Source organism: Ornithodoros turicata, chromosome 6 (assembly GCF_037126465.1).
Source record: "Ornithodoros turicata isolate Travis chromosome 6, ASM3712646v1, whole genome shotgun sequence".
In the NCBI taxonomy this organism is placed as follows: Eukaryota; Metazoa; Arthropoda; class Arachnida; order Ixodida; family Argasidae; genus Ornithodoros; species Ornithodoros turicata.
This window is the reverse complement of record NC_088206.1, coordinates 10895120-10920884: the sequence shown is the minus strand read 5'-3', so window position 1 is coordinate 10920884 and position 25765 is coordinate 10895120. Positions and strand designations below refer to the sequence as shown.

At 45.0% G+C, this 25765-nt stretch overlaps 1 protein-coding gene across 9 annotated transcripts in view; it reads left to right on the top strand.

The window, feature by feature from the left end:
• Positions 1 to 25765, top strand: part of LOC135399048 (6-phosphofructo-2-kinase/fructose-2,6-bisphosphatase-like) — a 53907-nt gene that overhangs the window by 10639 nt on the left and 17503 nt on the right. For 4 of the 9 annotated variants that reach the window (XM_064630698.1, XM_064630700.1, XM_064630703.1 and 1 more), the window contains exon 1: positions 11465 to 11680. The exons of 2 other annotated variants lie outside the window; for them this stretch is intronic. In XM_064630698.1, the coding sequence (XP_064486768.1) occupies positions 11533 to 11680 (148 nt within the window). In that variant the 5' untranslated portion in view covers positions 11465 to 11532. Of the gene's footprint in view, positions 1 to 1965; positions 2229 to 11463; positions 11681 to 25765 lie in introns of those variants that run through there. 3 more of the 9 variants (XM_064630697.1, XM_064630706.1, XM_064630699.1) reach the window with 3 other exon arrangements.

Below are 25765 nucleotides of genomic sequence, written 5' to 3'. Positions count from 1 at the left end.
CTGAGAGCGGCTCCACTGTCCCATTTGCATGGGTTCCCTTGGCCCGAATCCCGAGTGTTTATTTTGGATTCTCGTCCGCGACCCGTTTCCCCATATTTCGTTTGTTGTATATACCTCGAAATAAAGTGATCGAAGCCCCCAACAACAGCAACAACTTTATTGTGAGATGATGAATGGGGAATCGAAATCCCCGTTGCAAGACAAACTGCTGGAAATAAATGCTTTCTGGGACTACCGGTTGAAAATAAGATGCCTAAAATGCACAGTCGCGGGCGGGATAATGGCATTGGCGAACTCGGACTAACCTGCGCATCTAATGCAAACACCGAACATGGACGAACCTGCTAATAAACTAACCGACATGCTGTGCCGGTGTGGCCATCCTGTTAAACCTAATTAACGGCCGCTAAAGTGTGGTTGCATTCGCTAAAATGGCTTCCGACAGACATCGAAACTCGTGAAGCTGACACGTTCTTTTTTTTTAGTGAGATCGGATTTTTAAACCCTGCGTGTCATCTTACGAAGCAATCGAGCGTTTTTTTTTTTTGTTTTTTTTTTTTGGACGTTGGGAATATCGAGGCCCTTCCATTTCGGGTTTGATCGCTTTGAATGCAGACACCAATGTCTCGGTTACTAGCGCCGATGTACGGGTTTCCGATAGATGATTCCGAGAAATCCCAGTGCTCCGTTGCATCCTGACCCCGTACTATAGCGGGAAAGAGAGAATAAGGAGGCTTCTGAGCAAACGGTTCGCAAAACGGGTTTGCAACTGCACATCGACAGGATTCTGTTCTGAGTGACTACCCCTTGTCAGCAATTCTTGATGAATCTTTTGAAGGTACTGTAAAGCATATTCCGAAAGAAACCCACACTGCAAATTTTGTGTGCGACAGAAAACTCTAAATAAATTTTTTAAATCACGACTGAAATTGCGGTGAAAGGACGCGCGGGGCGACGCCTGTTGGGAAACAGTCGCCTATTCGTCGAGCAACAATGTTACATGTCCCCAACCGTCTATCGGCTAAGTCATGGGCAAAGAAGCCGGCTTCTTGAACTTTCTTTGAAAAGTTTGTTCAAACGAGGTAGTTCTGGACACATATTCTCTCAAAATGCAAGAACGTTGATGCATCGTGCAAATGAATAACAGAACTGTCAGCAGAATCACCACGAGAGTTACCTACGCAAAAATGCACCACGTCCGGCGAGCCGGCGTGGTAATGGTGGCGGTCCACAGATGTCGCTGTACGTTCCATTGTTACTGGCATGTTTATATGTTCCCGCCCTACATGGCGGAAATTGCGGAATTCGTGTCGGGTCTTAGACACAGGGTTGCCCTTAATTTTATATCTGAATTTTCTATAAAAAAAATGAACTAAATCAGATCCTGTAATACCAGCTCCCGTGGCATAGTGGTTAGGATGATCGCCTTCCACGCCGAGACTTGGGAGGTGACGCGCGTTCGATACATGCTGCCACGTGCTGTCTGGGGTTTTCCCTGGGTTTTCCGGCAGACTTTCCAGACGATAGTATGCACAGTTCCCCACGAAGTTGGCCCAGGACGCATACAAAATCCCCTGTCCCCCACGCCTTCCTGCTGTCCTCTCTCCATCTGTCTACATCTGCACGCCGCTCACAGCCGCGGTTGCTTCGGGAATAAAAAAAAAGATACCGTAGACGGACTTGAACATCAACAACAACAAGACATTGGGGGTCTTAGGAAAATGTTATCGTTCCACTATAGTGTTTCCGAAAACATAAGCCAATCACCTGATTCCGTTGAAGTGGCTGACATCACGTTGCCGATATCTGATTGACTGACAGCGATACGGAATCGGTCCCTATTAATTATCATTCCAGCGACCGCCGTGGTGGCGTTTGTTTATCTCGATTGGTCACCGCCGATGAGGTCTCACGGGCCAGCGCTCGCACGCGTGCACGCAGGAACGGCCTTTACTCAATGAAGCGTTAACTTCCCTCGACCTTATCGGCGCAGCTTTGCCTCCTCCCCCACTTGATTACGTACTTACACCCGTGATGTTGGCGTAAGTCAGTCAGTCGGTTTCACGCTACTTCGTTTGGTGCTACTACGCTCGGTGTGAAGATGGTGCGGAAGAGAAGCGTGAATAGTGCAGCGATGACCACTTGCGCGGACCAGCAGAGGGACATAGCACTGCGTGTTGGCCGGACGAGAAAGCTCAGCGATAATCCCAAGCCGTTTCCCATACGAGGTACTTGTTTTATTCTACCGCGACTTCTCAAATGAATAGTGTTTTTTTTTTGTTTGTCTGTTTGTTTGTGTGTGTGTGTGTGTGTGTGCGTGTGTGAGTGAGTGAATGAGTGAGTGATAAGGAGGGGAGCGGTTTCAATGCCGAGATGTGAGTATGCCGCGAAGTGGGAAAGAAAGAAAGCGCTTGGTTCGTGTTGTGTCTGTTCTGTGGTGTCGGAAGAAATATGAGAGACGTGGGAGAATGATAAAAAAAAGGTACAAAATGACAGTTCATAATTCATTCGGAAGCCATGCCCTGATGTCCATAGAAGTGCTTCGATGTTCATTGGAGAACAAAGTTGCCAGATAACTTCAACTAAACAATGACCGTTTGTGAAAAGGCAGTAGGCAATGGGGTACGTACCTGCGTTTTCATCAACTGCAACTCATTAATTGAAGCATAAAAACGGGCTTTGTATTCGTCCTTCTGTGTTTCACTGCCTTTGCTACAACTATGTCGGCAGAGGAAGCTTGAGAGTCGCTTACAGCAAGACTCATCGCAAATTGACGCATATTGTGGGTTTCCGGACAGTGCATAGATGCTTTTTTTTTAAATCCCGTGTTACCGCCGCGTAGCAGCAGATGCTTGTTAGTATTTCTTTTCATAGCTTCCTTTGTAAGTCGGATTAAATGTTTCTTTCGTGTTCTTGTATGGATTTTAGCATGTATATTTAGTAAACTGAAAACATATCTATGTCCAGTGATAATCCAATATCTGCATCTCCATTCGTCGTTTTTCCTGCCCTTAATACATTGGATCCAAACGAGAATTAGCCGAGTTACACGAGCTCCGTCAAGGATTACACAAAGCACACAATCCTCAGATATACGGAACTACAGTGTTTTACGTACATTACCTAATTATGGGCCTTGACAATCTACATGCTGTCTGGGGATTGTGTAGAATGCATAGGGAAAGTCCTCCCGACTTTTTCGGGTATGTCTTTCCCAAATTGGAGAGGGAAATCATTCGGATATTATCGTGCGATTATGTTTTGCTTCCTGTCCAGCAGACCGCCCGCAGAATAACGTGCACATGTTGGTATACATACATAGCTCGCGATCTAAAGTCACAATAATAGCATTCTGTAATATCAAATGTGCTTCGCATACTGTATTGTTGCATTCAAATAATATTTACGTCGCTCACATACAAACTTCTACTCAACAGTGGACATGACACATGATAACACGTGATTTCCGTTCCGTTTTTTTTTAAGTTATTTGTTCTTACTAGCTTGTGTCCCACGGTGAGCGGACTCACATCTCCATTTTTTTCTCTCTGATGGGATTTTTTTTTTTTTTTGGGGGGGGGGGGTATCGGGCTTAACCCGAATTTATTCCGAACTGATTCGGGAGGGAACAATCAGGCAGGAATCGGTCTTTTCACGAGGAAGTCAGACTCACACCCTACAGATATACGTTGCAGCAGTGCCCTCCTGCGTGGAAAGTCAAGTGAGTTCCGTGCTCTTGGGACCACATGCTTGATATCCACCTTCGTGTAGCAAATAGTGGACGTTACGCTCGGAGCATGCAACTGCCTCATCATGTCACGAGTGTCTTAAAACACTCGTGACATCTGCTAAGTGCATATGCATCAAGATATGAACCCACGTGCTGCTGCCAGTTCGGGGTTTGATAATGCGGTCGCTGCCAGCGCTGTTGTTTCCAAAACGTCGGGTATGATAAGATTCGTGGCTGTTGCACTACCTTCCAAGTAACTACTGCCAACTCTAATCGGTGCACTTAATCTCTTATGACGATCCTGTGACACGCACGGCGCATGACCTGTCTGGGCATTTATTGGGTCCGGATATACAGTAGCGTAATGATGAATATATGGCTCGTCGATTGAAGCAGTTGAGGTGATTCAATAAATTTGATGAATCAGTGACGTGAGTCAGTGATAAAAAATGTGGCTGAGCAGGTTGCCACGTGTTTTGTTAATGCGATTAATTTTACGTACTTCTTTAAACCAGGGATATGGTCACCGGAAATAAGAAATGTGAAATACCTGAATTTCCCAGGAAACCAATATAGAAACGGAAACAAAAGTATTTTCTTTACCTTTAACGGAAACGAAATTCAAGCCTGGAAACGTTAATGGAATCCTGCCAGTTCGGGGTTTGATAATGCGGTCGCTGCCAGCGCTGTTGTTTCCAAAACATCAGGAATGATAAGATTCGCGGAATGAAATTCACGTAACGTGTAATTCCCTTACTTTTAATCTTAATATGCATGTATAATACCTTCATATGTATCAGTATCATATGTAGAACAACCGTTGAGTAGAACCATTGTTTTGTATGAATGCTGATATGTTCCATCGAATTATAACTGACCACCATTCCCCCTCTGTAGTGCTTCGCCTTCAGTGTATTAATAAATAAACAGATAATTAAATATGCATATATTAGTACTTTCTCATTCACATCTCATCAGCCATCAGATTGATTTAATGGCGAAATACATGTAAACAATGTGAATGATCCATGCGGAGAGGTTCCAGCGGGGGGCCACTAGTTTCTCGGGACTCTAAAATGATCCGATCCAATCCCATCCGAACGAATCAGCAGACAACGAACTATTGGCTGTGCGAAGTTTGCCGCAAGCTTCCCGGGATACTAAAATAATCCAGTCCGAACGAAACCACAACGCCATCTCAGCACACAACGAACTATTGCCTGTGCGAAGTTTTGCTCGAGTTTGTATAGTTGCGTCCAGATGGTGCCTGAGGCTGTGCCAAGTATGAGTGGTCTGGGAATTCCACATACGTCTTCTGTGTTCTCGTTCTTCCATTATGACCTATTAAACGGGGTTTGTTACGGGAAACGGAAACTCTCTATATACAAATTCTGCAGGAAACGGAAACCGAAACGGAAATCGTCTGGAAACGCTGGAAACATGATTATTTTCGGTAGCCAACCCTGCTTGAAACGCACGCAAATGTGCTCGGAGTACGTCACTTCCGATCAGTGTTTCCGCAACATAATCAGTTTACGAGGAACATCGCAACGGACATTAAAGTGGCGAGTTCCAATCCTACCACCGGCTGTGCTGTCTGAGGTTTTCCCTGGGTTTTCCCGAAGACTTTCCAGACGAATGTCGGCACAGTTCCCCCTGAAGTCGGCCCATGACGCATACTAACAGCCCTGTCCACTACTCCTTCCTGCTCTGTCATCTCTCCAACTGTCCACATCTGTACGCCGCTCATAGCCACAGTTGCTTCGCGGCGCTAACACCGAATAAAAAATAAAAAAAACTCTGAGGCGTCACACGCCAGCCTAAGCCTAATCACAGACGTCTTTAAATTTGTGGGCGGAGATGATTAGTAGTAGTTAGCTTTACAAATCACGAAACTTTATTACCGAGAAACGTATGGCCCTCTAACTTCGTCACAGGTCACAACCAGTCGTTCATGAATATGCTGTGGCAGCAAAGAAAAAAAAAAAAAAGTAAAAAATAAGATGCTGTAAGAATGCGCAGATTCTTCAGCCATTGCGCGGAAGAAACGGTGGTCATCTGCGGGTCAGCGCACCAGCTACCTTTTTGAAGGTTAGACAGGGCGGCTGATAAGCCAGTACAAAAGCAGCCAGCGTTTAATTTAGCCTCATCTAAATTTATGCGTTCACCGCAATGAGTTGGGAAGGCTCCACTCGCTAATTCCTTGGGTTAGGAGTCCACGCGACAATTAAGTATATTGCGCGAGCGAATATACATAATCGCTAAAATTGCGAGAGGCGCGGGGTTATACAGATTAGGACCGGGAGACGTTGCAACAGTTCAAAGAAACGATAGGACGTGAAGAGAAGCCGATGGCGCCGTCGTGATAACGATAACAGGAACATCTCGTCAGTTGAGCATCAACGGTGTCATTTTACGTGTACATGGAGGTGACGGGGTCCGAGCGGCCACGGGATTTTTCACTATTCAGTAATTCGGTATTTATTAACATTATATATAAATATAGGGTCCATATTTTTCGGGTGAAATGCCTTTCCGGGGTATTCGGTAGGGGCGGGGGGTTAGGTGCTATTTCGATATCTGTAACTGCGGGTGAATTCGCGTTCTGTTGATATATTCGGGTGTTATGGGGTTATTTTATGTTCTTTCTGTTCAGCCAGCGGCCCGCATTTAAAGTGCATATAGTGGTCAAAAACATGGTTTGCCTCGCGATTTATAGTGACGAGCACCGCCTGTTGTAAAATCAAATGTGCTTGGAATAGTTTGTTGTTGCAGTCAAATAAATTTTACGTCAATATCCGTACAGATTGCTACTAAATGGTGTTCGTTACCCAACGTGATACGTGCTTGCAATTCGGGGATAAAACGGGTTTAACCCGAACTGGTCCTGAACCGATTAGGGACGGAATGATTGTGGGGAACTGGAGGTTGAACTAGAAAATGTCTGACCCTCACTGCGAGATTGACCTATTAGGGCAGCACTATCACCTTTCTAGTGTGGATAACACGCTCGCCGATGTTCGGAGTTGGTGGTTCTTTTCCGTAATTCTTGCGTATATTCACCGGTAGATCACTTGTGCCGCGAGGCGACGTGAGGATGCTATCCACACCACGGTAGTTCATCGTTTCTCCGCAGCGCGCCGACACCGTTCGATCTCGGAGCGATCCCTGGGATTTTCGCATCACATCTTGTGAGGGAGTCGGTTATATGTGAGTCTGTATGTGTGTACGATGGGTATTTATTTGTTGTCTGTAAAATTCACCGTATGGGTACAGATAGAAAAGCGAGAAAGCAGGCCGACGACAGTGTATGTTTGAGGATCTTGACGTGTTCGTTTCTTACTCTACTCAGAGTGTGGACGTTCGTTATGTTATACCCTTTGATGCAAGTGGCAGCTTGGCAACTGGAGAAAAGGTGTCCTGTCGTCTCCTCTCTTGGGACATTTTCGACGTCACTCTCTTTGACAGCTTTCGTCTGTCTGCGTTCCTTTGTCTCAGAGTTGTGCTAATGCAACTTAGCTCATCTCGTCGCATCATCTGTATGCCAGTCATAAGGACAAGCGTACTGCGTTGCAGACGATGGTCTGTATTGGATGCGAACATCCGATCGAAATAATTATGTAGGCGCACATTAGAACATGTAGTTGTATCACGTGTGTCTCAGCGTGTCTCAGTCTCAGCGAAAGCCCTTGGAAAAAATCCAACTTCCTGGTACGCTCCGCACAAGCATTTGCAGTTGTATAGCACGCTACATTCCTTCTCAATATGAGCGTTACGAGAATTCTCCCCTCCTTCTCTTTTTTTTTTTTCTGCTTTGAATTCTGCTCCCATGATTCTTCCTTCTTTAGGGAGTTCACGATTGAGATTCTGTACATTTTACGGAGAAAGCGTTTCAACCGGTATTCAAAAGTGACTTTCGAAATGTTTCCCACGCTTGCGCGCAACTGCGAAATGTTTCAACAGTACGATCCCTGGGTCGGCACTAGTGTCATAATACTGAAAGCTATTTTTGTGCGAGCCGAGTAGGCACACGTGGCGGCAAAGTCAAACACAGTACGAATGAGCTCCAAAATGACTTCATTCGTAGGCACATTCATGCCTCAGAATGTGTAGGCCCATCGATTACGGCGATCTTCCAATCAGCCCCGTCACAGCACCTCCCCCAAATGCCCGCGAGGAGGCAAGAAAAGTGAGCAGATGCAGCTAGTGGTTTACCCATAATTTCGTTCTTAGGGGGGGGGGGGGTCTGCAAGGGGGTGTATGTACATGCTTTTCACTCAATGTTGCGCAATCTCACAAGATCGTAGGGGGGGTCTCCTCCAGATTTGGGGGGGGGGGGTGTTAGGGGGGTGTAGGGGGATCTGGATAAATCACTGGATGCAGCTGTCAGGCACCCCTACAGAATTCCAACAACCCTGGTCGGTTTGTCCCTGGCCCATGATCTGCTCAAAAGTTCAAAGCTATTCCCAGCGCACGGATGACGTCGGCATGAATTCAGATATCGGCGGCAGATGGCGTTGTTCTTAGAAGTGCTGCGGAGCGCCGTTAGATGGCAGCACCATTCCATATGCTGCTGCCATGGCTGCTGCACTATTTTGTATGTGCGTGCGTGCGTGTGTGCTATCGACGTCGTCTGACTCGTCTCCCGTCGTCGTTCCCAGAAATGTTCTTGTTTGCTCTTGGATCATCTGCGTTTTCGGCACACTGTTACTAGGCGCTCGCTTTCGTCCGTGTTCGCTGCGACTGATTCACAAATAGGTTCCCGGCATTCTCTGATCTTTTGACCTTTGCGAACTCTCATCACCTTGGCGATTTTTAGAGCATGTTTCTTGCGCGAAAGGTTGTCTGCCACGGGAAGGGTGCTTTCTTGAAGGTAGGACTGAAACGAAAGGATGCATGAACTGCTCCACATCTGAGGGCACTGCAATGGCAATAAAAATGTCCTCAACAGCAGACATATCAGAGGGAACATTATCGGTGTATACGAAAATGATCCTAGGTCCGGATTTATCGTGTTCTGTCACGAACATCTGGGAGTCTTTATACTGGAAGGAATGTACTGTAGCGTGAAGCAGACGACCGTACTGAAGCAGATGGGCGCAAGCCATATAGCAGACGACGTTTTCTTCCAGTGTTCTTACACTTCCACTACATTATGAAAGTGAAGACAGACGATCGAAGCGGTATCAACAGATATTACACGTGATCTAAAGCTGTTATTCAAGAACCGCAGTGGAAGCGAAAGTTATAAAGAAATCGAAAACTGTAAAAGTTGGAAGAAAGTCATGCTGTAATATTGCCGAGTACTCCTTCGCTAAATATACTTACTGTATATAACTTTGTAAGAACGTACTAAAAAAGTCAGACAAGCGCAATAAAATGTAACGTACGAGGACACGATAAGGATGACTGTATTTATTCCGGAAAGCACAATTTATCATTGGTGTTTCTGAACATCGAACATTACGGACGGAGAACTACATTAGGCGTGAACGCATGGCTAGAGCCTGAATTTTTAGGCGCCTATAAAAGGCGCTAATAATCCCGATTTTGGGCACTAAAAATGGGATTATAGGCACCATAAATTGTTAAATTTTTTTTTCATATGTAGCCCTGAAAGTGCAAAAACAAAGCGTTCAAGAAAGGATCAGGTCTCCCGCGAGGAGGGAAGTTTCATCGCGTTGTTAAACTGTAGGAATAGCACCGGACCGGCGATCCCAATGATCCAATCATTGTGACTGGTCTTCCGCCTCGATGCCAATACACACGCGATCCCAATGAAGGTTTTGTTTGACATTGGCAGTTTCGTGGGACTGCCTGCCTAGCATTAGTTGATCCTGCCCTTCGTTTTAAAGGCGAGGGCAGTAGTATTTTTGAAGTGTGATGTGGGCAAGCTTTCGCTTGTCCTATCCTAGGCAGTTGGCAATACGACCTACCTCTGTACGTCACGCCTCCTCTTCAGCGTTTCAGCGTGTGTAGAATTCGTTGTAAAAAAAGAGAGAGAGAGAGAGAGAGAGAGGGAGAATAAATTTAAAAAAGCTTCGGGGACTCTTCAAGATGTATGTATACAGGCAATAGCGTTGCGAGTTCCAGATTGCGACTGAACGGTTACGAAACGTGCCTGTATTTTACAATAACTGCGAAAGAACGAGTAAGCGACTGTACCGGGTGTCCGATTTTCAATAATCATCTTACATTCGCGCACCTTTGAGATACTCGCTTCTTTCAAGCGATCGATGGTTTCCAAAGGACGTGCGACGTGACCGATGTCAATTTCGCCTGGACAACAGTCTCTCGACATCGCTTTAGGGCCATTATAGGTATTTTTCGATGTATAGTCGGATGTTCGATGTTTTTAGGCACTATCAAATCTATACATGAGCTTCCGCAGCAGCACCCTGTTCGTGTTCCTGTATTGAAAGGACACTATTCCAACCACACGCACGCACGCACGCACGCGCGCACATACACACACGCGCACGCACACAAACAAACAAAGGCAACGATGAAACATCAAAAAGGGTTAGCCAGCTGTAGGACTCGAACCCACATCATCTTCTGGATTGGTAGAGCCCTGGACCGGCAATCCAGAAGGTGTGGGTTCGAGTCCTACAGCTGGCTAACGTTTTCAGTGACTTTCATCTTTCAGGCAAATTGAGGCTTTGTATGTATTTGTCCCTTCAATGTTGTTCCAACCTCAGAACATCAGTTCTTTCATGTTAAACAGCGGCAGTTGCCTAGGAATCTGGGGTCTGCTGATGACATTATTTGGAGCATGTTAATTGTAGAGTCCCCAAATGGGGACCCCTATTTAGTGGCTCTAGTTTAATCAGCCCTCTATATGTTGGGCGAATCCATCCATGATTGGAGAAAGAGCTGAACTTGGGCGAACGATGAGATGGACGATCCTTGTGCACATTGTAATCTCTCGGCTAATGCGTGTGAAATGAACCGCGTGGATCCACTCGGCGGAAAACAGCATTTGCAGGATCAATGAAGGTCTTCAGTGCTGCTTCGACGTCTGAAAAACATCCATCTCCGCTCTGTGGAAGTGGTGGTGCTAATGAAAGAGCTCGACGTTGTCGGTTCTCACAGAGGTGGGCAACGGCACGACTAACCTCTCCGCGCCAGAAATCCGTAGTGGAGTACCACTCATGCTTTTACGGGGCACATATTGCAGTAATATTGACGGGGACAAAGACGGAACACACTATATATGGAGTGGAATGGACGCGTACTTTGTCAGCCGAATTCATCTTCTGTTTGTAGTTGTGTTTTGCGATTTGGGTTTTATCGGTTACGAATTTTGCTCCTCACCTGTCTTTTTTTTGTCACTTTTTAAAATCAATCATCTCATCAGACATCTATCTCTGATTTCCACGGTCTTATGTTCTGCATTTGTACGCGCTACATCAAAAGGCGAAGTCATTCCGACGTACCAAATGTAGATAATGAATTACTGGACGAGGATAACCTTACACAACGTAGCACTGTTCTTCAATCTGAGATCCCCGTGCAAACACACACACACACACACACACACACACAAAAAAAAAAAAAAAATTCCTTCCGATTCTGTACTGTACTGCGTTGATTAGGTTCTCCAAACTGCTTCTTTTGCTCCATAAATATTGCATGGGGCGTCTGCTAGACGTCATAAGGCGTAATGGATTTTATAGGAATACTTCATGCACATTACGGTGTTACCATCGATATTACCATCGGCTGTCGCGCGCAACGAGGTTACTGGCGTGGTTTTGTGTGGCGTACCCGAAGACCAGTGCCGTTTAGTTTGAAGTCACATGGCTCATAGACTCGGCACACCTGCATTCGGGTACACGAAGAAGACTAGCCTCGGCAACAGCTCACGGAATAGGATCAGAAACTATGCAGTCGTCTACGTACCACCAAGTATAGTATTCCTCGGCGTACTATTGTCACGCATGCAGGGTAGTACAAGTAGTATTTATTTATTTATTTATTTTATTTATTGGTATTTTTATCGTGCCCCTGAACAGCAGTTGCATAGGTGATGGTGCACCCCAAATTGAAACAGAACCAACAACATAATACAAACTAGTAAAGGTAATAGTGACACATCTAGAACATAGGAGATGCTGAAGTACTGAAATACAGAGTCTGAAATAGTGGTGAGGGAGCAATCATAACATGTAAAAGTCAAGAGAAAATCATACTAGAGTTGCAGGTGTGGAGAAAAAAAGATCTAAAGTTCGCAAAAATGTCCAAATCGTACTCACGAGAGGTATTATTAAAATTAGCCGTAACACGTGATAAAGCACAGCTACAGGAGTAGTTACACCTTTCACGCACTACATCGTGACAGTTTTGTGTAGCTCGGTGAATTCGATATAATAATTCAGGTCGTCAGTAAATTAACAGAGTCATTTATCGTAACTGGGTTATAATCGAAGACCCGCAGCGCTGTGTAGTATTTCCGAGTTCCCATGGCTAGGGATAATTTTTAATCAACTACCTTTTTTGCGGAGAGGTAAGATACCGCCCAGAGTGTTGCAAAGGATAACGATAAGTAGGGTTTCTGGATCTCGGCATCTATTTATACAGCTATTTACATGCGGCTTGTGCCCGTCGGCATCTATCCAGTACGAAAAAATCGCAATTTTTCGACAGTAATACATGGAATAAATAAATACCCCGTTTCGGGTGCATACACTGCATTGCGGGAAAAGGTTACGAGTTTGCATTTGTAGGGAAACAGCGGGCCACAAACAAACGAAAAATCGCGTAATCTATTTACACCTGCGAAAAATAGCGCATCTCAAGTCACAAACGAGTGGAACTTGTACACACAGATACACGTCGTTGTGCTGTCATCCGACATGGCAGCACGCTTCTCCTGATTCACAACACGCAGTTTCGAAAATGCGCTCTCTTTATTTACACTAGAAATATACAGGGTGTATGCTATAAAAGGTCAGTCACATTTTCGTGCAAGAAGTGATACCTCCTTGATATACCCTATACCTCTATCACGAAAAGACTTCCTCTGCCTCAAAGTGAATAATTTATGCTAGAGGAACCTACGAAACGATTGTGGTTACCTAGCACTGTGTAACAAAATAAATATGACCATGCAAACTTTCACCTCCGTCCATCGGTATTGCGCATAGGAAACACGTGAAGACGAAAGTTTCCGTGGCCGTGTTTATTCTATTACGCAGTGAAGGGTAACCACAATTTTTTCGTAGGTTTCTCGGGCATAAGTGATTCACTGTATGGCAGCACAAGTCCGTCCCTCAAATAGATATGGTGAAAGATGAAAGTCACTGAAAAGGTTAGCCAGCTGTAGGGATCGAACCCACATCTTCTGGTTCGATCCCTACAGCTGGCTAACCTTTTCAGTGACTTTCATCTTTCATCGTTGATTTCTTAGGCAATTTGAGGCTTTGTGTGTATCTGTCCCCTCTATGTTGTTCCAGCCTCAGAACATCAGTTTATCTCTTGTAGATATGGTGTCACGCGCGAAAATGTCACTGACCTTTTATAGCATACACCCTGTATATGGCAAATATGTACACGATGCTTTGGGTACATTTTGACTACTTGATGCTTATGGCCACGTTCGGGTGCACGCTAAGACAAAAAGGAGTAATTTTCCTCCTTTTGGGGACTAAAATGCATTGCCGCAAAAAAATACTCCCTTTCGGGAGTAAATGCGCGGGAGTAAACGGGAGTCACAGAGTGGAGACTGCATTTCACGCTCTGTTCTAACAGTCCTTGGTACGTAATTCGTGTGCATGCATGAAAATATTTTGAATCAAACCGTGATATAGCGAGTAATATAAAATCTTGCGACGTGCATATATAGGGCCCAATTTGCGAAGAAAGAATCGCTAACAGTTTCTTACGCTGTGTGGGTGGAAAATTGCAAAGTTGGCTACAAGTTATACAGCCTCATGCCATCAAATTGACCAGGAGCACATATTTACGTAGACTGTTGCATTCGGAAGACCATTTGCGAAGTTCAGTGACTATTTGCAGTCCTGGGGAGTAAATGTCGGGGTTTTTGGGACTAAAATGGGAAGTAATTGCAGTCTATGGGGACTAGAAGCTGCAATTACTCATTTCACTCTTTTTCTTTTTTTTTTTTGTAGAGTGATAGGGCAAGCCCAAAACTGAGTGAGGATAACAGTATTTCCTCCAATATGGAGGACTGTCTGAAAATTTTGAGATAATCCATCAAAGCGTACGTCCCAAGTACAAAATGTGGTCTGCCATTTCTGCCCTTATGCTAGGAAGAGAATCGCTTCCCGGCACTTTCCCTTTGTGCCGATATATTCCGATTTTTCAGGAAAAAGATGAATTTCCGACAGGCCATTCGCGCAGTGATAAGGTTGAAATCCTACACAATACTATTATGGAGTTTTCATGAAGTATAAGAAATAATGCGCTTGCTTCCGTAGAGCAACAAACAGCGCCCTCTCCTATTTCCCACCATCTTTAACCTTTATAGAACGCGTATATTTCAGAGACTTTGTGGAAATTCATCCCTCGGAAAAAGAAAAAAAGAAGTAAATTTGCGTAGACGGTCTTAGAGACTCCGCTGCAGTATATTGAACGTGTCATTACCGGCTATAGTAGCTGTTGAAGTCATGGCCGTGCGAGTACTAAATTTCAAGCTCACCTTCATTTCGTCTATTTTATTTATTTATTTTTTCTGGGAGTGATGGGTATATAGGTAGCATTAAATTATACTGCAGCTTGCAGCCTACGTCAAACTGTGATACGACTTATCCGTACACGGATACAATTATGTCTGGTCTGTCATCCCAGCTCCGCAGATAAATCGCGCGTGGATGTTACCCAGTGACTTGTACTGATACATACAGTTCAGTTTCAAACACGTTTTTGTTTGAATTAAACATTTTCACGGCGACCTCGGTCAACCTGTGAGTTAGCCTTCGATCTACGTGCGGTCTTTCGTTTGCTTTCGATTTTCAACAGCTTATACTTTGTAAATCGGTGAGTAATATATCCATTAAAAAGCGCAGTATGAATCAAACAATACGTCGAGGCAAAAAATCGTCCGCGCGCGTGTGTGTGTGTCGGCTTCAATACTCTCAGCACGCGAAGAGTCGCCCGATCTCTGGTTGCACTTATTTATTTATGATCTATGCCCCACTGCCCCACAAGGTGGCATTGCGGATTTGATAGTTGTCCATCCGCAAGTATATAATGCCTTTTATGCTACAGGTGAGCGCTAGCTTGTCCCGAACCACCACCATTCGTCTTTTCGCTTCTCGTACGAAATATGACGGGACGTGCCACCTGCTGCACGTCTGCGCAAATAAAAGTGCAACCGTGAGGAGACGTTACCGCAAAAGGTTCATTGTCTAAACGCGAGTGAGCCGTACTTATTACATCTGCTGTCAAGCGCACCTGTTATTTTGGCGTTATTAAACGACGGGTGCTGCACAAATAATGACTGATGAAGAGATACTCCCGCCAGAAGCTAAAACCTCCAGTTCATTTACGGAGTAAAAATGTCAGATTCTTCGGGGATGGGCCCTCGTGAGAAATGCGTGGCTGCCTGCTGATCCAGCGGCAAGGTCAACTGTGTTTTGGAGCTCCGATTTTGAGGGTCGATAAACGACCCGGGCGCGATAAACGGCCGTCCCGCTGTTGTCGAAGTAGCCTTCAGCGACTACGTGCTTAAACACACGCCTCGCATGTCGCTTAACCTCGTGTGGAAACTATGACCGATCTGATAATCAGGGGCGGAGCAACGTCCTGAATCCGGGGGGACCCCAGATCCCAACTGGCTAAAGCTATATGTGGCTTTCGCCATATCGCGTATGGCATCCGAACGCATAGCAACTAATTTTTGCATAAAACACTGACAGGGAGATTCAGAAACAAGCGCAGTCGTATATGTAGATTGCCATTGGCACTCCCTACGTCTTCCTGCTTTCTGCAGCCGAAATGGCGTCTACGAAAGAAGCTCCACACCACGTGATAGCGAAAACCCAATGAAAGAGGGAAAGACGCCGTAGACCGCGGGAGAAGGGAGGAAAGCTGCGATCCTCAAAGGATCGCGCTACTTTTACGAAGTATAGGCGCTTTACAACTGGCGCTCCCTTCCGTCCAGCACCGCCTCCACCTATTCATGCCCGGGTCCAAAAAATTCGAGGCAGTCTGAATGAAAAAAAAGTGGCAAATGCTCTATTGTTTTCGTCTTGGATGGATCATGTGGTCGTGAGTTCTACCGCATCAATCGACAAAGCCTTGACGTCTATGCTGGCAATTTGATCGATTCGGGAAAAGGGTTTACGGCATTTTGTCCGCATGCGGCACCTGAGATAACACTTTGGCGCCTCACCTCCATGCGAATTTTGCGCACCTTCACAAATTCAGAGGGTCTACAGTAAGCCCCCCCACCCCCACCCCCCAATTCCGCCGCCCCTGCTGATAATAATATGGCATAGATGCAGGCGAGCTGGTGGATGAACTCCGTAATGAGGAAAGCATAAGCTATGGCATCGAAGACACAGGAACGGTTTTTGAGCGATTGTGTCGTGTCTGTTTTTGTGTCCACGTGCCCATAGCTCAGGCTTTCTTCATTATGGAGTCCCAGTCCCAGTTCAGACGGGTTCAGAGAATCCCAGAGTGCTTAGCGCCGCTTTGAACTGTGGGAGTTTACTAATACGAAAGAAACGGGTGGCCTCCAAACTCTTTCGATTTCTCCCCTACCTGTCCATTGTCCACGCCGTGCCAAGGTCAGCGAAAGCGAAACGTGAAGGATTAACCTTCGTTCCCCCACTCAGTAAGCGCCCGGGATGCAATGCGTGCGCAAAGAGCACTGGGATTTTCTGAACCAGCTCCGGTGGCGCAGCGGTAACGCGTGCGCTTGGAGACTGGGAGGTCCGCGGTTCGAATCCGCGGGCCGGCTGTGCCGTCTGGGGTTTTTCCTGGGTTTCCCTCAGATGTGTAATAGGCGTATGCCGGCACAGTTCCCCTGAAGTCGGCCCATGGACGCAGCTATCCTCCCCCCGAGCGGATTCCGCTCGGTCTTCCACTTCACCCGTTCCTCTCCTCCTCTCCACCACCTTTCCCTTCCCGAGAAACATGCCGCCTAATCAGGCAGGCAGACCTCTCGGGTTCCTCCCAACGACACTCCTCCTCCTCCTCCTCCTCCGGGATTTTCTGAACTCGTCTAGACGCCGCAGTGGTTGGCCTGTGGATTAATTTTGCCCACCTCACTTCTCAGCACGTCGTGTGGGCTGGAATGGCTAAATATACAGGGTGTTTCACCTAAAGTTATAAAATATTATAACTGGCGACGTCCTCGGCCTGAGGATTGTGGTGCTTTCTGCAATTACCTTCTGGAAACTTTTGCCGCCATTTAGGAAGGCTTTGGGCGGTTTTTGAGGATTTTTTTTTTAAACAGAAATATGAAGTTATTCACGCGCAGGTAACCGCAGACCCAACGAAACTATGCATAGTTTAACAACCGAAATAGCCGGGGGGGGGGGGGGAATAGTATAGGTGCTGCTTTCGCCACGCCTGCTTGATTGTCGCAAAAAAGCTCGCGCGAAAGGTGCGATGGTAGGAGGAAGTGTCCCCGCCTTCTTTTGGTTTGATCCCAAGCAGCACAATGTACTGAAAGTCGAGTGCAATAGGGGTGGACGGTATGTGTATTATCAATGTTCTTTAGTTTCAGGAGTCTGTTCAAGGCCTTCCGCCTACCCGTCCACCCCTATTGCACTCGACTTTCAGTACATTTTGCTGCTTGGGATGATTTTGGCGCTTTGACCTTGGTTCCGCGGAAAGCACTTTTATCGGAAGTAGCTTCCCAGATATGTCCCTTTTTGTTTGTGACTGGCAAATGTGAATGATACAGGGACCTATCTCCTGAGTTCTTTGTGATAAGACGGTCGATCGTCACCCAAGCAGCACAATGTACTGAAAGTCGAGTGCAATAGGGGTGGACGGTATGTGTCTTATCAATGTTCTTTAGTTTGACCAGTCTGTTCAAGGCCTTCCACCTACCCGTCCACCCCTATTGCACTCGACTTTCAGTACATTGTGCTGCCTGGGCACCAGCATCAAGGTCAAAACGGGAGAAAGAAAGATAAAACAAGAGGCGGGGGCACTTCCTCCTATTGCCCCACCTTTCGCGCGCTAAACAGCGCCTTGGACATCCAGGTGGCCGCATCTATCTTCGGCCTAGCCTATGGAAACTTGTTGGCTAACGAGACATCCCTATCGTTAAAACTTTGTCGAAAGCAAAGTCATCAAGCTGCCTCGGTAGAAGCACGCGCTGATGGTAATGACGAAAGGGACGCTGGAAGAGGTGGGGAGAGGGAAAATGGTTCCTTCGTATGTGGAAATATGAAAACGCATTAAAACTCCGTAAAGCAACGAGCACCTCATCATATCATATCATATCGTAGTACAGTCAAACTCCTTTACAACGAAACTCAGGGGACAGCAAAAAAAAATTTGCAGTAAAGGTATTTTCGTTAAAAAGGATGTTTATTATAGGACCTATAGGGCTCCAGCGGGACCGCAAAAAAATTTGCTGTAGTGGTATTTTCGTTAAAAAGGTGTTCACTATAAAGGAGTTTGACTGTATACCTTTCTACATAGCACACACATGATATGCCGCCGAAAAAAAAGAAAAAAAAAGAATTCTACTTTGTTGTCGAAATTGCGATAAAATCAGTCGGTTGACATTACCTACCGGACGTAAGGTCCAAGACCGCATCCACCTCGGCGCTAGTTGGAGTAGATGTATGAGATAGACGAGTTCAGAAAATCCCAGAGTGCTTAGCCCTGCTTTGAACTGTGGGAGTTTACTAATACGAAAGAAACGGGTTGCCTCCAAAGCGTTCCGATTTCTCCGCTACCGGTCCATTGTCCATGACGTGTCAAGGTCAGCGAAAGCAAAACGTGAACGATTATTCTTCATTCCCCCGCTCAGCAAGCGCCCAGCATGCAATGCGTGCGCAAAGAGCACTGGGATTTTCTGAACTCGTCTATTCGCATTTGCGCGGGTGTTGAGTATATCCGCGTAGACGCGCCCATTGCATTTGTGGGAAGAAATATCTGCGTGACGAAAATGTTATGTAACGACAGTTTTTACTTTTCATAGTTTAGGGCACCTTGGTGTGGGGAATATATGCATTGCCGCAGCCATTACCCCTTTGCTGGATTAAATGTCTGGGACCATCGTGAATGTACTAATGAACGGGACTGCATTTCACGTTTTTGTCGTCATGGTCCTATGAACATAATCCATACGCATAAATGAAAAGACATTGACCTTGAATTATACGAACAGGTATCAGTTATAAAATCCTGTGACACATGCACAGGGCACGATTTGTCAGGAAAGAACCACAATTTCTTACTCTGCAGGCAGGAAATTCTATTCCCGCAAAGCAAATATTTACGTAAGTGTGTTGCATTCCGGGGAACACCTGCGAAGTCTAGCGACTATATGGAGTGCTGAAGAGTAAATTCCGTGGTTATGGGAGTAAACCGGGAAGTAATTTCAATCTCGGGGACTAGAGGCTGACATTTACTCTTCACTGCGTCTTCTCAATAGACGAGTTCAGAAAATCCCAGTGCACTTTGCGCACGCATTGCATCCTGGGCGCTTGCTGAGCGGGGGAACGAAGAATAATCCTTCACATTTCGATTTCGCTGACTTTGACACGTCGTGGACAATGGACCGGAAGGGAAGAAATCGCAACAGTTTGGAGGCCGTCCGTTTCTTTCGTATTAGTAAACTCCCACAGTTAAATGCGACGCTAAGCACTCTGGGATTTTCTGAACTCGTCTATTAGGACTTCACCTATAGGGGACGCCGGCGGAGGAAATATGGGCCCATGTGCCCACCGCAGAGTCCTGGTGCTTTTGTATCCACATTTCAGTACCTGCGCAGTTTGGAAACGTTATATTTTAGTCCCCAAACAATAGGATCTACGAAGCTCGGGTCCACAGATATATACAGGGTGTTTCACAAAAAATGAACCAAAGTAAAAAAAAAAAAAATCATCGCACACCAATACAACGGACTGCATATAGTGTTACCAGTGATGTGAAGATACTCAAACTATTTTTGGTTTGTGATAAATTAAGTGAAATTAGTCAGTCATTTTTTACTTATAAGGATTAGAGCCAAAATGTCAATGGGAAAGTGGTAGCGGGCGGTACAACGACACGAAACCCGTTGATTGCAACTTTGCACCTCTACCGGATACTTTTTTTTTCGGCTCCAAAGACTAACTTTCGGGTTTGCAAAAAGCCGACGCGGGACCTGTCGCGGACGCGCGAGGAGTCAATGTCAAGCCAAAATGTCGGAATGTCAATGAGAACTGTGACTAGTCTCCGTTCGATAACATGACGCTCGAGAGCGCTGTGATCCGGCGCTCCTCGTGCGTCTGCGACAGGTCCCGCGTCGTTTTTTTGCAAACCCGAGAATTAGTATTTGGAGCCGGGAAAAAAAAAAAAAAAAAAGGGATCCGTTAAGGTACAAAGTTGCAATCAACCGGTTTCGTGTCGTTGTACCGCCCGCTACAACTTTCTCATTGTCATTTTGGCTCTAATCCTTATAAATCAAAAACTAATTATTTATATATTTTAATTATTTTAAATTATTTATCTTATAATTAATTTATTATTTGAATTTTAGATTATTTTAATTAATTACAAACCCAAAAATAGTTTGAGTATCCTCACACCACTGGTAACACTATGCAGTCAGTCTTTTTCATGTGCGAGGAACCATTTTTTTAAAACTTTGGCTTATTTTTCGTGAAACACCCTGTATAACCGCACCGGCGCATATCCTCTGAATATAGTCACTTTACATAAGCTCGGAATGCATATTCCCATGATTGTTGTGCCGAGCTTTCCTCTACGAATGTCGTAGTATGCCATCGCAGTTCAGCACTCAAACTTTCTCTGTCAAGGGACGAGATAAACGAATGTTGAAAACTGATGCACCTTCTAGAGATAAACTCCGAAATGAGCGACCTTGTGCCATGCGACTGGAGATGAATGTCCTTTGTCCGCACTTGCCACTAATTGTCGAAACAGTGTTGCTCGTTATCTCGAGGTGGGGGGCGAATGTTTTTCTTTCCCGCTCCATAAAAAGTTAGGTTTTTATGCGCTTTCGTGAAAGTCAGTTTTATCTTTGTTCTAACAGTGCCCAAGCGCGCTAATTAAACGTATGGTTCATCATTATAGGAATCCGTTGTAGCGGTACTCCAGCAGGATTGTACAACCTACGGCAATAATGGGAAATGTGAAGTTACACGATAGGAAACTCTTGTGACGCAATCAATTTTATTGTGTTCTTCTAGGACGAACGAAGTATCCCGGTACGTTTCACGCGAAATGCGACGGCAAATCCCTCCCCGTATTTCTGCGTTGCACACGGTGTGAAATTCTTCCTCGTGCTTGTGGATGACTGTCAGTTTTGTTTATCCTTTTCCCCCCAGTGCTTCTCGCTAATGCAATGGCGGTCCTGCCGTACTTTATATGCCGCTGCCGATATCCTTATGCCACTGACATACGCACATGCTAGAACTCTTTTGAAGTAATGGTCCTTTACAACTTTGAAGTCCGTCAGCTCTCAATATATTACTGCGCCGCAGAGAGATCACGCTCTCTCCCTGCGCCAAATAATGTAATCCATCATACCCACTCTGCATGACACTACTCTGCAGCAGAAAGGCGCATGGTGGCGGTTCATGACCCCCAAATGGGCTATGAGTCCTTTTATGGGGCCATGGAGGGTCCTAGCAGACATGTGATATGCCTTTTGCCACACACATCAACCTATTGATTTGCTTGTATCAAGAAAGCGAATGCATTCTCCTCACTCAAATACATGATTAAATCAGTCTTTGTTAAAAAAAAAAAAAAATAAGCATTTTTGGTAGCTGTCGCTTTGGTTAATGTCTTTTAAATAACTTACAATGTAAATGTATCTGCGTCATTAAAAAGAAAGAAAAAAAATCGGAAGGCTTGTAAAGGTAGGGGGTCATGGTAAGTTCGGTACTACTCAAAGGGGTCACGTACTGGAAACGTTTGAGAAACACTGGACTACATCATTGAAGGGATTTTGCGTCGCGGACGTACAACACTGCCGACCGTTTCTCCCAGCGCACTCCGCCAAAAATGTGACGTTCAGACAAGAAATGACGGAGCGTTAAAACTATTTTCGATAAAGGAATTTTAAATTGCAAAGTATGTACGCATGTTATTTAAATAGTTCGGCGAGTGTATCTGATAGCGAAGTTTATAATTAGTAGCAGGAGTCTCCACAGCGTTGTGTTCGAAACGCGGTGGATACCGACAACCGTCGTACGAGCGTATTTAATTAAAAATCGCTGCGTGACGAGGCTCTAATCAGTTTACGAAACTGTTTCAGCGGTTCATAAAATACATACTTTCGTCTAATACGTTTTCGTTTCACATAGCGTTCGAGGTTAATACTTTTCGCTGGCAAACGGGATAGGCGATTTCCCTCTTCCGAAAAGGAGATTCTTCGTCGTAGTGTTCGGACGGGTGTTAGGGGTTTATATAACAGTCTTTTAGTCTCTCCAGTGCAAAGGGAATCTCCTCAACAAGGTACAAAGCTATGTTATGTCTATTATTGCGCGGCACAGTCGTTCTTGTGCGTGACAGCGCCTGTAATTGGAGATATACCGTAATTTCAAGTGCATCAGCGTATTTTTTTTTTCTCACGGGCGCTCTGCGGCTTATCCACCGGTGCGGCTTATCTGAGGACTATTTTTTCCTGGTACTTTCCTCATGCCCTGCTTTTAACGAAAAGGATTATAGTGACTCTGGAACAGCACCGCCCTGCCGACGCACGAACAATGCGTAACAGGGGACCGTCCACATTGGGTTGACTAACATTCCTGGTGCCTTCCCGCAGCTCGTGAAAAGAAAGTAGTGACAGTGATTCGTGCCTTCTGAACGCCTCTAACCTGTCGATCCATGAAAAAAAACACACAACAAGGGCACAATCCGATCTTGGTAGAACACTAGAACTGACATCCCTTGTTGTACACCATGCCGGCCCCGGAGTATGGACCACAGGGTTTATGACCTTCTCTACGGTCTCCTTTGTTACACAAATGAGTCGTGTCGTATTGCCCGCGGCTTATCTGCGTGTGCGGCTTGTCTGTAGGGTTGCCACCAGGCCGGTATTATACCGACACGCCTGGTTATTTGCTCACTGTGCCGGTTGCCGGTAGGAGGATGATACCGGCAGCCTTTTGCCGGTATTTGCGGCTCAAAACCTTTCATAGGGCGGGCTTTTCCTTTCAACATTCCACTACAGCTTGAATAAATCTGGACCACAGACCCAACTCCGCGCAGTCACCAGTTATTTCCTTAGTTACTCATTATTATTGTTGTTATTATTGTTATTATTACACACAGGAACACGTTTCCTCCTTTGTCTTGAGCTCTCTCTCTCTCTCTGGTTTTCTCTGTTTCACCCCTCACCCACTTCCCTTTCCCGCAAGCATTTCCTTCTTTCCCTCTATTCCACCTCCTCTCCCTCAGCCGGTATTTTTCACTACGAAAGGTGGCAACCCTACTTGTCTGTCCGAAAATTTTCAAAACGTTCCTAAAGACGGGTCATGCGGCTTATACGTGTGAAATTACGGTAATAAAATACATAGTCACCTGTGGGAACTGGCATGTGTGTGAGAGAGAGGGCGGTGAGGGATGGGGAGTTTATACTACAGGAAAATGTTTTGTGTCCGTGGCTATGTTATAATCGTCGAAAGTGGGTCGATGTGGTTTGAAATAACGTGATGATGAATAATTGACTGAGGGGCGCTTAATAATATGGTGCACTTAGCCAGAGTTCAGAGTAACTGCTTGTTCCTCAGCTGTGCGAGGTAGGGTGTACTTCAAATCATTTTTCCTCTTTCTTTTTTATAATAGCATATTACTTCATAATAATAATTATTGAACATGTACATTATATTTCACGTTGACGCATCACTTGAAAAGTGCAGCGAAAATACGCGGCTGTATTATCACACGTGTGTGCATAAAAAACACGTTGTTGTTGTCAGAAGCTTCGAAGAGTGCATTATGTCGGCTGGCGACTTGTTGCAATTATCGAAGTACATAGAGGCACTTTTAGACCAGCCAAAGGAACATGTTTGGAGGTAAACGTTTGTGGGCTACATGACCATCTTCCTCTTTTCTTTGTGTTGGAGGCTGGAAGACGGGCCGATCTTTTAAGTTTCTGTCACGACGTCCATGCCTCGAACATTATAATTATAAACTCGTAAACTTCATATGATGTGGTACTGGTATACCTCGACAATGAAAGTTTACGGCGTTACGAATACGTTCTAAATGCCACGAGAACGTCAATAGGTAATTAAGAACTGGGCGGTTTGGTACCTCACTCTAAAATCGATGAGAACCCCCAGTGCGGGGCGGACGAAAAGGACAGGAAACATGTACGTGTGTCCTGCTTTGGTCCATGTCCTTTTCGTTTCCCCTGCACTGGGGGTTCTCATGGGGTTTACTAAATTCTTCAAAATTGTCGAACAATATTAGAACCACAGCAAAATTGACGGTGCAGTGAACGTAACAACAACAAACCGTGCTTAACAGGACGTATACGGAATAAGAAATTTATATAAAAATACTTTTTCTTTTTTCTTTTCATGCTCTTTATTTATCTTTTCTTTTTCTTTGTTTTCTTCTTCTTCGTTCTTCTGACTTCGTAGTCAGCTTTTGTTGCTTATTTGATTATTGTTTCGTTTGTGACTTTATTTGTTGAATTATCGGTGTCTTATTTGTTGATCTATGACTCCTTAAATCTGTACATGTGACACGCCGTTGATTGCCCCAGGCCCTGTGCCTCAAGCATCCCGGCTTAGACGTGTCTGTTGAGTAAAACATCCATTTGGGCTTGTTGGTTTGCTCGTCTGTGTTTGTCTCTTTTAGCGCTGTTATCGTCAAGTGTCTGTTTAGTTGTATTTTAATGTTTACGTTGCTACTTAATATATTATTATTATTATTATTATTATTATTATTATTATTATTATTATTATTATTATTATTATTATTATTATTATTATTATTATTGACTATTATTATTTACCGGATAACTGAACCAAAAAGGCAATTCTGGTACGATACCTTTCAACTTCAAAACTGCCTAGTTCACTTTGCCTGCTTTACAGATGCCTCATCCTGGGGAAGCCTCGTAGATTGCAGATTTGCTGGGTCATTTCGAACTGTCGGTGCATTCGCATATCAATTGGCGGCGCACAGGGTTTTCCCTTTATGAATTCCTCAATGACCGCGTTGGTTGACGACGGACATCGACGGATGCAAGCTCGCCAGACAAGCATATTGGCGAAAGGAATAGAAAGCTCCGTTAAAAACGAGGAAAAAACCTGTTCAGTCCTCAGGCTCGATCGGATACCGCTTCCTTTTCCGCTGTTCCAATTTTTCTTCCTGCAACAGACTGTTCGCGAAGACAAAAATCGCCTAGAATTTCCAACCGATATTGCTCGGCTGTGCAGTAATGTCTCGGCGTTTCTCGCTTGATTTTTTTTTTTTTTTTTTTTCAGTTGTGTTCATTTAAGCGGTCCCCGTTGGGCAAGACTGCATTCCTTGGAATGTTACCCCTTGGGTAACATCCAGCGGAGGAATATACCGTCGTCCTTTCGTCTGGAGTTTTCTCGTTCCTGGCCTTTTTCTATGGGACAGATGAAAAGCTGCCAATGAGAGCGCGTCGAAATGAAAAAAAAAAAAAAAAAAGAACACATATTGCAGTTCTGTTGTCCTGTCGTGTCCTTCGTCTTAGTTCCCATTACGTCTCCGTGAGCGCGATTCCCCTGACCCTTGTACACGAGAATAGCGGGCAATCTCTTTTTGTATTTAGACTGCGAGGACCACGAAGTATATTTTACCTTAGAAAATGCGCCTGATCTATACTTGAAAATCATATATATAATCATATATCAAAATATCATATATCAAATCATATATCAA